At 43.5% G+C, this 14,800-nt stretch overlaps 1 protein-coding gene across 2 annotated transcripts in view; it reads right to left on the bottom strand.

Annotated features, from left to right (window-relative positions):
* Positions 1 to 14,800, bottom strand: part of GALNT2 (polypeptide N-acetylgalactosaminyltransferase 2) — a 219,112-nt gene that overhangs the window by 84,242 nt on the left and 120,070 nt on the right. For both annotated transcript variants that reach the window (XM_037820840.1, XM_037820843.1), the window contains exon 3: positions 2,812 to 2,965. In XM_037820840.1, coding sequence (XP_037676768.1) covers positions 2,812 to 2,965 — 154 coding nt within the window. The remainder of the gene's footprint in view (positions 1 to 2,811; positions 2,966 to 14,800) is intronic.

Raw genomic sequence — 14,800 nt, 5'->3', positions numbered from 1 at the left:
CGATGGTTATTCTAAAACTTACACATTGAGGACAGTAAATTGGTTCTGTTCCAAGCATCCAATTGACTTTAGGTAGACTCTAATTTAGCCAAAATCGAACAAACATGGAAAGCATCCCAGCTGCTCCTTTAACACATGCAAATGAACATGACACAGTAGCTGGAACTAAAATTAAACCCACCTAAAATACATCCCAGCATGATCTGTCTGTTTGGACAAATTCACATTTTAGAAACTTTGAAAAAATATGCATATAGTTTTGGGGAGTTTCGAGGGGCGAGAGGAAGGCAGCACTGAGCATCCCTGCCCACCCCTGAGTCCTCATAAGGGACGCTATTTTCTCTCAGTTCTAAGGACAAGTATCTAGAGGTAGACTTTTAGTGGGAAAACTAGCTCTTAAACCCAATGGTGAACTTAAACTCATGCCACCTCATGGAGACTTAATTCAAAGTAGTCAATTCAAGTCACCAGTTAAAGATTTCTGACCTAGATTCTTCCTGAGAATCTTGACTCCAATGACTTTAGGTCAAGCCCCTATTAGAAGCCATATTAACCCTTTCCAGCCTTAAGTCCACAGTGCTTTATCACTGAGCAGGTTATTAAAAATGTCTAGTGCCTTGGTCCCCTCTCTGTAAAATAGGAGTAATGTTAGTGTCTGCCTTAAAGAGCCGTGAGGACCAAGTGAATGGAGCTGTGGAGAGCATTTGACACAGTGCTGGGACAAAAGACCATGCCCAGGGAGGGCGGGGGTGGGGTGGGGTGAGGGGCTAGTTGGGGTCGTCTGAAAAACACAGTGTACCCTCTCTCCAGAAAGACAGGTATGTACAACAAACCTGCAGTCTCACATCAAGCTTCAAGGCTTTCACAGAGCTCCAAAGCCCACTCAGGAGCTCCCCAGGGATCCTTGAACCCCAAATCGGTAACCCCTATTTTAGTTACAGTATTTAACACTTAACCATGATGACTTTAACCAGGAGAACAGCGTAAGGACAGAGTAAAGCTGACTTTTAAAAAAAGAAAATTAATACAGGAAAAAGTGTATGTGGGTGGGTGGGTATATGGGAATTCTATATTTTCTGCATGATTTTTCTGTAAGCCTACAACTGCTCTAGTAAGAAAAAGAAATCTAGAAAAAATTTTAAAAATAGTGGATGATAGGAAACATTAAGGTAAGAATCTTCTATATTGGATTTAGAAAAATGATGAAACTCTTAATATTATGCACAGTATATAAATTATATGAATTATATATTAAAAACTTCTCCAGCCCTAAAAACTGTAAAGTTACATACTTCTTAAGTATTAGTGCTGCTTATGGGTAAACAGAGCTGACTAGAACCCAAAGAAAGCTTTTAAGAGAAGGGAGCACCTGGCAATCAACTGGTACCCACACTGTTAATAAAGTTCCCTGAAGGTGGAGAGAAGACAAGATTTCTCTTCCAATTTATGCTTTTAACTTACAAGGTGAAGCCAAGCCTTAGCATGTGTGGTTGGGTAATTCAACTGGCCTTCTGTCTCTCTTCAGCTGGGCTGACCTTCGTCTTTAATCGCTTGAAACATGCATCCAGAAAAATCAGATACCATGTTGCATGTAACCAGCAAAATCAGACAGTCTCTGGAAGGCCAGTGTTACACCTTCTTCACTTTTCTTCTTCCTGGAACTCTCCAGCTCAAGACTTACCCTCCTTGGAGCTTTTCCTGACCTGCCACCCGCAGGCCAACCTGACGTCCTCCTGGGTGCCCCTGATGGTTTTACTCCGAAGACTGCCCAAGACCCAGAGTGCTGCACAGCTTTCCCACCTTGTGGGCGCCCCTGTCATGTCTACCAGCCAGACTAGGGCAAGGACTCCTGTGGCTTGCAATCACTGGATCTGAGCACAAAGTTCTGACACCAAGTAGCTGATTAGCTACACTGAATGACGAATTAATGGCTGCAAAAGTAACTTAGTGGGCAGGTAGACCTATCACGCAGCCAGGAAAACAAAAGTCCTCAAAACGTGGCTCTTTTGTTTTTTAATAATCTCAAACATGACCAATCCACTAAGAACTCCAACTTGAATAAACTCCAAATCAAGGGGTAATTTATCAATAAGGTTTAAATGTATTGGATGACAATCGGGGTTATAAATATCACTTTCCGATAAGCACTGACAAAACACATTTAATGTCTGGAGACTCCTGAGTCGAGCTTAATAAACTAGTGTGTACCCTCCACTCTAAGGTCTCAGATCCCTAAAGACTCAATAGAAGAATGCAGAAGAGTCGTTTTTCATAGCAGAGTGAGGCAAATGCCAACTTATTTTTCCTGTCTCCTATGTGCCTGCTTAATTTAACATCTAGCCACTGCTGGCTTGTTTCTTTCCCCTTTCTAGTCCCTCGAACACTTCCAGTCTATGCTGTCCCAATGAGCAGGAACTTAGAATTTTTTCCTTTCAATGATGTGTAAACCATGGAAAGAAAACTCTGCTTTTTTTTGTGAATGAATTACAAAAAATAAACGATCACTAACTGTGAAGCAAGTACCCAACATTTCCTTTCTGACCACCACACTCTGGCTCAACATGCCATAGACTCCATGTACTTCTGTAGGAAATCTAGAGGAATAGATCCAGATTTTAAATGGTCCTGTTACTTCCTGGGGGGGGTGGGGGTGGGGTAAAGTTGCAGTGCCATATGCTTGAGAATCTTTCCTACTCCTATGACCCTGTAAAGGTACAACCCATGTTCAGCTTCTCAGAGTAACAGAAAATTTCCCCATGTCCCAAGCAAAAGCAAATGTAATCCTAGGCAGATGCTCCATTATCTACTCACTGATCATGTCTGGTGTCAGGGATGTTTCTGTCCATTCGCAACTTATCACTTTCCACTTGGTTGAATTTGTTACGGGCATAGGGATCCTGCCCAGACCGGACCATCGTTACTCCGACATAGGCTTCTTGATTAAAGTCCTGCCACCGAACTTTCCCTAGAAGACGAAGAGCAGAGACTGTGGGACAAGGGGGAAAATAAGACCAAGATTTCTCAGTACAGAGAATGCAATAATAAAGTGTTAATTCAAGAAATGGTGTCCAGATCTTCCCATTATGCAATTCTAATTAACAAACTAGCAAATATCACATCTTCAAGTCACTATTTCCAGAAAGTAGAAAACTACATGCTTTCAGTTTGCAACATGAAAGTTAAATGTCTCGGAGTTCAAATATTTATCCAGTGAATGAAATTCTCTGCCAAAGTAACAGTAACCATGGCATCTCTGCCAGTTTGAATATATTATGTCCCCCAAAACACCACTATCTTTGATGCATTCTTATGGGAGCAGATATATTAGTGTTGATTATATTGGAGTCCTCTGATTGGATGTTTCCATGGAGATGTGACTCAATCAACTGTGGGTGAGACCCTTCATTGGATTATTTCTATGGAGGTGTTGCCCCACCCATTCAGGGTGGGTCTTTATTGGATCACTGAAGTACTTTAAAAAGAGCCACCCAGACCCAGACGCAGAGCAGCTGTGAGTGACGTTTTGGAGAGCAACTGAAAGTGACATTTTGAAGAGCAGCTGCAGCTGAGATAGACACTTTGAAGATGGCCATCGGAAGCTGATGCAGATATTTTGGAGAAAGCCATTCTGAAACACAACCTGGGAGCAAGCAGATGCCAACCATGTGCCTTTCCACCTAACAGCGGTTTTCCGGATGCCAATGGCCTTTCTCCAGTGAGGGTACCCTTTGTTGATGTCTTACCTCGGACACTTCATGGCCTTAAGACTATAACTTTGTAACCAAATAAACCCCCTTTGTAAAAGCCAATCCGTTTCTGATGTTTTGCAAAAGGGCAGCATTAGCAAACTGGAACAGCACCATTTAGACTTTATATAAAAGGAGTTATTACCTGCTTCATCCCATCTTTCCAGGGATTATGGTAATGCCAGAAAGCATCTCAAGTATAGTGGAAAAGCTGATGCATAAATTAAACTCAAGGTCTTCCATCATATAAGAAAGCATCAGGCAACACAGAAATAACATCCCCAAAGAGCAGGATATTAAAACACTCTTCCAGTGAGATCTCCTCAGGGGTACTTCTTGCAGCTGACATCACATTTGACACCACAAGGAGGAAAACTGAGAGCATGTGCATCTTGCAGGCACTCCCAGGCATGCACAGGCGGGGGGGAGGGGTCAATGGCCATCCCCTAGAACCCACTCAGCTCACCCTTCCTCTTCCTGGATGGAAACGGAAGCCGGGGCAGCCTGGTCCCGCTACTGATATATCAGCCCGAACCCATTTATCAGATTAGTCACTGCTGTTCTAGGATGCAAAGAGCAAGGCTCTCCAAGAGCAGACCACTGGACCAGGACATTTTTATCGGGCACCTGGGGTAGGGGCAGAGTTAGCAGGTAGAATGGACTCTAGAGCAAAGGGCGATGTGGGGTTGGGAAAGCCTGGGCAAGCCGGGGCATAACAAATGAAGAGTCAGGGACATGAGCAAAGGCATCAATGCTTATTAAAAGAAAGAAAAAAGGTGGAAGGAAAAAGCATTAGGAAGCAAAAGAGAAAACTCAATGCAATGTCAACCCTGGGTTTAAGTCATTGCTTACTTCTTGCCCCCATACAATCTTGAGGTAAGTTACTGATTCTTTGAAACAGTTTCCTAAAACAAAAGAAAAAAAATTCTTCATGAGTGTTAAACCCATTATTTGACAAGTATTTAATGAGTACCTACGATGTGCCAGTTCCTGGGATACAGCAGAGACCAAAACAAACTCAGAAAAGGAAAGGAAAAGAAAATAGTAAAAAAAAGGAAACACAACCCTTCACTCAAGGTTGTTACGAAATTTCAAGTGGTTGTAGTGCTATGAAGAAACAAAAAGCTGTATAATGGGAACAGAGTTTTCTGGGGACTTTATGTGGGGTGGTTTGATAAAAACTCATTTCTAATAAAATGACTTAGCAGACACCTTATCAAAGGAAGGTACTGGGCCATGCAGCACTCTGAGAAAGAGCGTCACTGGCAGAGGGAACTGTAAAGCAAAGGCCCTGAGGTAGCAGCAAGCTCAGCCTGTTCAGAAATCAGCAAGGAGGACAGTTTGATTAAGAAGAGTATGCAAGGACTGAGCAGTCAAAGTCAAGATCAGAGAGCTGAAGACAGGACTGCTGACAGCCATATGGCTCGGACTAACTTGTGAAGGCAATAGTTCTTCTACAGCATGCCAAACCTTGGTTTGTTTTTTTTTACTTAGTTAAGGTCAACACTGTGGTTATAATCACAGCGTGTGTACATGTGTACCTATATATCTGCTTGCCCAACATAAATCCCACAGCACACCATCAACAGAATGTTGAGAATGTTGTGTTTCTTTATTTATAAGACAAGGAAACTGAGATTCAGTTACATGTGATTTGTTCAAGGCGGCAGAGTAAAATTTCTATCTAAAAGCTCATATGCTTCTTGTTGCAATTGTCCTGCGAGGTCAAAACCCCATCTCATCACAGCTGGCTGCCGTGGAAATGGTGCTCAGGGTCACAGAGGTCCAGCCTCACAAATGGGAAATCAGCTCCAGAGCTCACGAGCTCCCTGGCTATGGCCACGCTACCATTCCCCTGATAAATGTCTGGCTACAGGAGACAGCAAAATTGTTGGCCTCTTCTTCCACCTAAAATAAAATATTTCCAAAACATGTTTTGGAAACATGTTTTTCACGCAAAGACAATCCTAAAAACACTTATTTTTTTCCCTCACTCTTACCATCTTCCTGCCTTCACCCTCATATGTTCTTACGCACAAAGCAGAAAAACCAAAAAAAAAAAAACACCGAATTGTGCTAATTGTGATAAAGAGCAATCAGCCCTTACTTCTCACTACATTTAGACCACCCTTTCAGAGACTAATACAAAACAGACCATGAAGTCTTAGCTAAAGTCTTTAACACCTGTGCCTACTACAGAATTTAAATGAGCTAGTTTCAGCAGACCTGTTTAACGGCCTAAAAAAGCTATGTGCCAACAAGGAACTCGACAGTGGAACCCCACGGACAGCTGGAGAAGAGAACACCACCCAAGAGACGTTCCATCTATCATTCGGCTTACGCCCTACTTGCTTCTCACCTGGAATATTAGGGACAGAAAGAAGGGGGGGTCAGCTCAGCCTTGGTCAGGGTGGCTCTGCGTGTGGGGACAGCAGTGGCTACAAGGCCTCTGATGAGTTCTGGAGCCTTGAACCCTTTCCCACCTGCCCATTCCTTGTGCTATGAGACCCCCATCCCCTTTCTGGAGCAAGACCTGATCATGGTAAAGGACACCATAAGAGGCATAATGCCAATCACCATGGGGCTGAAAGTGTCCCTGACTCGGACCCAAGCCGTCTGTGCATATGAAGTATTGACGGTGTGCTAGGCATCATGATAGCTCAAAAAAAAAACATGCCTGCCGTCTGCTCTTGGGGAGTTCCTATTCTAGAAGACAGACAATTATCAAACGACTGTACTGATAAACACCTCACTAAAAGCTGAACTAAGTGCTCTGGTGGTGAGAAATGTGGTTGTACAGAAGCATTTAATAGAGGAACCTGATCTAGACCAGGGTGATCTGGGAAGTCTTCCCTGGGGAAGTAATATTTGAGCTAAAATCCAAAAAGCAAGAGTAAACTAGGAGAAGCCCTCTGAGACCTCACAGACAGACAGATCCTCTCTCTTCGATACCCAAAGGCTGTATGAACCCACTAGAGGAACCCACCACGAATCCTTCCTTTGATACAAGATCATCCTTAACAGGACTCTGGTGGCCCCTGCTGTGCCTGGTGGCAATTAACTTCCCCAAGGCACAAAACCATTTTACTGGAGACAGATTACAAGTGGCTTTTCTTTTACAAAAGCTTAACAATATGTTAGACCACAGCAGGGGCTTTTTAATGTGTTTTGAGTACAACAAGCATTTTACTTTAGAACCCACATGTCACGATGCAAACACATACACACACAAAAAACTGAAACAGAAGATCCACAAGACAATACTTACCCTTACTATGTGTGATGAACAGACAAATTATTTTTATGTGGATATAACCTACTAAATTGGCTTTACAATTTAATAATGAGTCAAAACCTCTAGTTTCAAAAACACTGGCCTACAGAACCATTGTAGTAATTGATACATTGCTAGGGTTGGAGCCACCCCACAAAAGGCAGAAAAGCAGGGATAGCAAAGCTTCTGGAGAAAACTTACATCGCAATCCAATCCCATGCAGAAAGGAAAGCAGCCACATCTAGAGATAACTGAGAATTCAATGGGTGTGAGTGAGAGGTTAGAAAGAATCAAAATAACAAATAAAATGTCTGAGGATACTGACTTTTTAACAAAATAACTTTCACCAATCATCCTCTAATTCTGTCACCTCCTTAAAATCTTTAGAAAGAGCACTGGAAATTAAGAGTTTTACAAATTAAAAAAAAAAAAATCTAGTGAAAACGAACTAAGCTCAGCAGAAGCAGTCACTGGAAAATATTTCAAAGTTATAAACATTTACATGGGACAGCAGAAACCAGTATCATCTCCAAGGATGACAGGAAAACAAAAACATGTATTTAAATAACACGAGGAGAGAAAGAGAACATTATCCTAAGAAGAGCTGTTAAAACAGCTAGTTTATTAAATGAGGTTATGAAAATATTTATGAGGAAATTTATTTTCAGACTTCCCCTAGATGTGGTCTTTGAAGCTTCAGGAGGAACCGTATGGATCACTTCTCTAACGGTCACTGAACTTCCGAGTGAGTAAAAATGAGAAGGTTATTGATTATTATTGTGCAGACAGACCAAGCCACCTGTCTGAGACCTCATATGATCTACTGGGGCTGGAAAGAGAATCCACACTGAGCCCTCAGGCAACCTCACACAATTCCCTATTCCTCCTTCCTGTAAGCACACACCAGCGTCCACACATGCACGCAGTCAGCACTCACACGCCCAGTCCAAAGCCTCCCCATCCTTAAGTCTATGTCCTCCAAGAAGCCCTTCACTCCACCCAGCCCAGGGGGGTTTCCTCCTCCAGGCAGCCCTCCCAGGAAGCACCACAGGCTTCTTCCTCACTCATATCTTCCCAACTGGATCATGAATGAGCTCCTTACAAAGTACAGATCAATAATGTTCTGTTGCTATTTCCCACCCACTGACCCACAAGCAATCGACACATACGACAACAAACACTTTCTTACTCGTTTGCTGCTTAATTGAATCATCATGGGTCTAAAGTACATGAGGCTGGTCATAAAAGAGCAACCCAAAGTCTGCACATTATTCTGCAAAAACACAGCTTCATATTACCTCCTAAAAATACTACTACTGTGCTGTTGATTTGTCCACATCTTTTGGTCCATTAAGACACTAAGAAATTTTCTTTGTTCTTTACTTCAGAACTCCCAGTTTTGTGCTGTTTTCCCTCTAACCTGGACTGTTACTCTCAGACTTCGTGCCACTTGTTTCCAGACATTTTCTTACACTTCCCTTGAGGTGGGCCCACCCCAGAAGCCTGTCATCCATCCTCAGTCAACCTCCTGTGTTAATGAGAAGATTAATAGTCATTGGTGGGAAATCAGCGGGGAAACTAGCTGGGTATCAGCAGGCCTGGGGCCCCTGCCAGTGTCACTGACAGCTCTGAGCTCCACCCAGGTCTCAGGGGAGCACATTCTGGTGTTTACTCAACAGGGAGCAGCAGTGCTGCTGAAACAAACGAAGGAAAAAAAGCCACAGGGAGCAAAGTCCAAAGCCTGAGCATGGGCTCAGCTCACTGACCCCTCCAGTCTTTATAAAATTGGGATAATATTCCACCTCCCAAAGTGGTTGAGAAAATTAAATGAAATAATGAAAACCAAAGTTATCCCTAAATATTAATGACCATATGGAATTCACTGATATTGTTAGGGCAAAAACAAACACAGGGTCCCTGCCTCCCTGCTGTAACTCCCCTATGCTCCTTACTCAGACAGGGCCCTCTGGGAGCTGCTGGGCCCTCCAGAGGCCACAGGAAGCCGCCTTCCTCCCTGGCCGCCACGTGGATGCCCCACCTCTCCACCTGACCAGTGTCTGGAACACTGGAAAAGAGTAAGGACTAAAGGGGTCCTCACCTTCATCCCCAGGTTCCTGTGAGGACTCGCCCAAGTGAACAACTGAGTCAGGACATACAGATGCATCTAATCTCACCCCCCATTCGTCACCCATGAGCGCCTTCCACCTGCTTGCCTACAGTGCCTATGAGAAGGGGTGGGGGGACCCATGGATAATCAAACCTGTATCTACACCCCTATCCTTCCACTTCATCTGTCGTTCCCAGGAAACACCTGGAAAAAATAATAAAAACTCAAAGTCATTCTCTGCTTCAGGCAGGGGGAAAATGTGTGACATGCCATGTTTCAAGGTGGGGGAGGAGGGAAAGAGAGAAGAGAAAGCTTGTTCAGAAGCACAGGTGATGTCAGTGGAAAGAGGATGCAGCAGGCCTGGGCAGTACCAGAACCGAGGCATCCACAGGAGTGGGACGGCCAGGGGCACCTGCCTTCGCCTCTCTCCCCTCTCTCCACACCACCGGGAGGGCCAGCGCGAGCCACACAGCCTCGAGTGCCCTCAAATGCAGACACTGTCTTGGTTTCCTAGGCTGCCATAACAAAGCACCACAAAGGCATCCCTGGGCTTGTAAAAGCATCACTTCAACCTCTGTCTCCTCCATCTTCACATGGCCTTCTCCCCGGGGTCTCTGTCTGTGTTCAGTCCCCTCTTCCCATAAGGAAGCCAGTCATATTGGATCAGGGTCCACAACATGCAGTTTGGCTTCATCTTAACTAATCACATCCTTAAAGATCCTATGTCCAAGTAAGGTCACCTTCATGGGATGGGGGATTAGGACTTAATAGGGGGACACAATTCAACCCATAATACCATCTTTCTCCTGCCCAGAAGGGGATGGAGTATGGCAAGAGTATGCTTCTACCTTCTCACAATCATTGGGATGGAAAAATCCTCAAGGACATCTAGGCAACTTTGTCCCTGCTAATATTTGCAGTCCTTGAGAACTTACTACTTTATAAGACAGCCATTCTATTTTGGGAAAACTCACTGAGAACAAGTACTTAATTTTAGAGGAAAAAAATCCAACTCCCTCTATTTTCCCCAAGTTGGAGAGAAGAGCCGGGTATGGGTAAAACCCCAACCCCAAGCTAGGCATACAAAACCCGAAAAGAGTGTTGTCTTGACCTTGAGTGGTTAACACCTAGCTGGAAGGAAATGCAAACAATGACCTTGATGAAATAACTGTATATTAAAAGACAAAGTATTACAGGAGCTGGGGGAACCCAAAAAAATGTTCCAGAGAAGCAGCTGTGTTGGGTCTTGGGGCATGAATAGTTGCTGGCCAGACACAGAAAGAATGTGTCTGAAAAGGCATTTTGGATAGAGGGACTAACATGCAGGAAGAGACCAAGACAAACAAGCAGAGGGTCCCTGGTGTAGGCAGACAGGGGGTCAGAGCATGGCCAGGTAAGAGGTATCCTGTAGCCAGAAGCCAAGAATCTGATAATCCTTGCTGAAGGGCTTGAACTATATTCTCTCCATACTGGGGAGCAAGAAGGTTCTGAGTGAGTGAGTGACGTGACCAAGTTGTACTCTAGGAATTTGACTCTGGCTGCCTGCAGAAGGATAAGCACAGGGGAAAACCTAAAAGCAAGGAGGCTGCAGGATGAGGTCCCAGGAGAAGAGTATGGTACTGCCACATCTGCCCCCTTGCTCAGGAAGGTCAGTGTCTGTGCCCCCGGGAACCACGTCTTTTCTTCTCCAAGCCAGCCTAGCTCTTTGGAGCCCTGGATCTGTGATGTGGTATCTCTGCTCATCTCCAGGGTGAGTGGTCCTGCTCTGTCACCTCCAGCAATTCCAATCTCCTCAGTGAGGATCCACAGCAGAATTCAAGGGGCCAGAAGCACCAGATCAGAAAAGCAGAGCTCAGGACCATCCAGTTAGGTTGCTATGTGTCTACTAATATGGCAAAGATCTAATTACAGCTTTTGTCAGTTCTGACCCTCAACTCCCTATGGTTCACCTGTGAACTGTTATTAAACCAGGTCTTCCCATCTATCCATGCATAGCTGATGCTGTGTGGACTTAGAAATAAAAATCCTGTAATATCGTAAAAATAATAATCCTGAAAGGTAAGCTTTACTTTGGTCCCTGTTTCATGACACTGTGTTTTATTCTGCTCCTCCAGCCAGCTCGTCCTCCAATCAACATGAACGCTGCCACCCGTCTGCCATGCCGCCTCCTCCATGAGGCCTTTCTGGGTGTCTCCAGCCACAGCCTTTCCTGAAGGCACTGCCCTTCCCTTCTCCTCACATACAGCTCCATCCTAACCACAATTTTATATAAACCTATTTTTAGAGTGCCTCTTAAGTGTTCACCTCTCTGTTTAATAATTTCACTTAAAATTCAGCCAAGGATAGCACTCCAATCCACCCAACTCTACTTCCTGCTGAAAATGGAGGCAGTATGGCTTGTTTCCACTCTCCTGGGATGTCTCTCATTTACTGTCATTCCCCAGAAATCACAGACCGCGGTTCCACAAACACATCTGTCGCTTCTTGCAGTGCCCCATCTTGATATCTGTCAGGACTTGGCGACACATTCATTTAAAGCAATTTAAAATGAGTTCTCAGTATTTCTTCACCTGCCTCAGGCTTGCATATCCCTCTCACTATGTCTGTGGTACCCTTTTCAGTCTGCAGATCAATCTCCATGGTAGAGAAGGCGATGGAAACCAAATGGAAATCGGTAAGCTCTGCTTTCTCTCCGTCACTACCTGGCTCTGAACTCTGAATGGTTTCAGCCTTCCTCTCTCGCTGTGGCCCATCTCCCTCCCCACAGCACATGCTCGCCACACAGTGCACTGAAATCACCAGGCTCAGGCCTCTCTGGTCCCAGCACAGAGCCTGCTGCACAACAGGTGTTCAATAATGAAACGAATATACCGGAAAGCTCTTGTCATTATTCAGCATCGCTCACAAGTCTCCACTCACTCCGACCCTATTCTCAGAGACCCCTGACATTATTTGAAATTTGTTTTTCCTCTCCTTTACACCTTCCCTTTATTTCTCATCTCTGATGCTGAGTAGAGATCAGTCCAGGGAAAAGTTGGACTCACAGCAAGAGTGATCCTTTCCCAGCACCGAAGGCTTTCCACGGTGGGTCAGGTGAAAAAGGCACAGCCCACTTTTCTTACCCATCTGGCTATTTAAAAAAAAAAAAAAAAAAATGCCCAGAGTCAGGGAGAGGGAAGGGAAGGGGTAACTCTTCTGCCTCTAAGCAAGGAGAGTTAGAACCCGAAGTGACAGACCGTATCATGAGCACACCAGCCTGATAAATGTGATAAATCCACCTTGTTCAGGACCCCCACGGGTGAAAGGGGAATCCCCTGGTTGCTGTGAAGTCAGTTCCCTGCCACCTCCATCTGTTGCCTGGCCCACGGGACACCACCTTTCCACTGTTCTAGCCCAGCCACTATCCAAAGGGCTCCACCAGGCCTGCCCAAGTTCTTTATTTCCCCATCTCTGACCTATCTAGCAAACCTCCCCATTAATACTCCCTAGATCATACCTGCTATCCTCTGCAGAACAAAGCTTTACAGTTTTATACCTCTGCAAATCCATTTTTTTCTCTCTCCTTCTAACCCACTCACCAATTTCTTGTATTATGGTTATCATTTCAGGATCTTCTTCCCAGTATAGTTTGGGGATCTTTTTTTTTTTATCTAGACTCTTTCAACCTCTGCAAGAGGCAAGAGAATACCAAAGCCTTCCTCAAGCAGGAAAATCAGACCACAATTATGACCACATATGGTTCATAAGTGCCTCCAAGAGCAGGCAGACAGCAGCGATGCTCAAGGTCACGGGCAGGAGGGCTGGCTGGGTGCACTGCCCCTGGGCCAGCTGTGCTAGCTATGGGGCTCTAGCAGAAGACGACGTTTCGAGGTGGGGTCAGTGAAACAGCATGTTCTGGCTGATTCAGGTTTGTAAATACCACTCACAGCCTCATTTAATGGGAAAGTTCACTCCAGGCTCCTGATAACCAGTCCTCAAAAGAACTTTCGGAAAAGACCCTTTTACAATCAGGAGACTGCTTGCCTTTGGATGAACTGTTAAGATAAGTTTTAACTTTAAAAAAACACCACATTTCCAAACGATAAACGTCATATTTAAAAAGCAACGATATGGATTTCACTAATATGAACTAACTAGAATATGTAAACTCAGAGTCTTAACATGTAGGATATAGGATACCTACAAATAGACAGAAGTTAGAGAAGGGGGAGTGGTAACATAATATGTTCACTATGTATAATGATTTTGAACTTAAAATGTCTGGAAATAGATAAGGGGTGAGGGGAGCTTGTTAGAATATAAGGAATAATGTTGTATTGTAGGTGATTTTTGGTTGAGAGGGATCGTCTAGAGTCATGTATGTTACCGATTAACACTACAAATTTAAATAAGTACTCGCATGAACTGATACAAATGTACGACACTGGTACAAAGAGTTAATAATAGAGGATTATGTGTGTGGGGGGGAACTACTGCAAGCTACAGACTATAGTTAACAGTAATACTTTAAAATTCTTTCATCAACAATAACTGCTGTATCACACCAATACTAGGGGTCAATAATAGGGGAAGATAAGGGATATGCGGTGTTTTGGGTTTTCTTTTTTGGTGTCTGATAATTTTATTTTTGGAGTAATGAAAATGGCCTAAAAGTGAGTGTGACGAGAGCTGCACAACTAAATGATGATACTGTGAGATATTGTCTTGGATGGAATAAATGATAAATGAATATATCTTAATAAAATCTGCAAAAAAAAGTAATGATATGCAACATTAAATTTTTTGAACTCAGTAACTATACTTAATGTGGTTACATAAGTGACTATCCCTGTTCTTAGGAAATGTACATGGCAGTAATAAGTGTTCAAGGAGCATGAGGTATACAACTTACTCTCAAACGTTTAGAAGACAGATAGATGATAGATTGATCAAATATGGCAAAATGTTAAAAGCTGATTAATCTGGGTAGAGGTATACTGGAGTTCTCTGTATTGTTTTATATTATTTTTACAACTTTCTCTGTAGGTTTGAAACTACTTCAAAATAAAGTTTTTTTTTTAGAAAATGACATAAATTGATGAACGTGAATTTTCAATGAATACTGCAAAATACACAGAAGCCCAACTCTTCAGAGACACATACATAAATGTGGTCTTTAAATTAGATAACTGTCAGGTGCAATGCCCATTCAAGAAAATTTGGTCAGTTTTGACCAAATTGAATGTTCTATACTTTCAAATGACCAATTTGAATGTTCTATACTTTCATCCTTAAAAATGAATTGTGTAGGAGTCACAATTTCAGACAATCTCTCATGGAAGAACGGAAGTTCTTCTCATGGCAACAGAAGAATTTTCTCTTGTGGAGAGAGTGGATCAGTCTATCGCTTGAAGGTGGAAAAGCGAATGGCAAGTGTCTTCCTTGGATATGGGGTTCCGTTACGCCAGGAAATTGGAAGTCTTCGTGGAATCTAAGACTTCTGAATTCTGCGCTGGCTACACTGGGTGTGCTGCAACTCCTCCCTGAGAAGGACAGTTTAAACAAATCTAAAGCTATACTGTAAAACAGAGCAACCTTTCCTGGGAAAGCAGCCAAGGAAGGCAAATTGAACATGTTTAAAATCAGAGGACAAAGATCCTAGATTTATTCTAACCTCTTGGTTGCTCTCAAATT

The sequence above is a fragment of the Choloepus didactylus genome, chromosome 2 (assembly GCF_015220235.1).
Source record: "Choloepus didactylus isolate mChoDid1 chromosome 2, mChoDid1.pri, whole genome shotgun sequence".
Classification (NCBI taxonomy): domain Eukaryota; kingdom Metazoa; phylum Chordata; class Mammalia; order Pilosa; family Megalonychidae; genus Choloepus; species Choloepus didactylus.
This window is presented reverse-complemented; position numbering and strand designations above follow the sequence as displayed.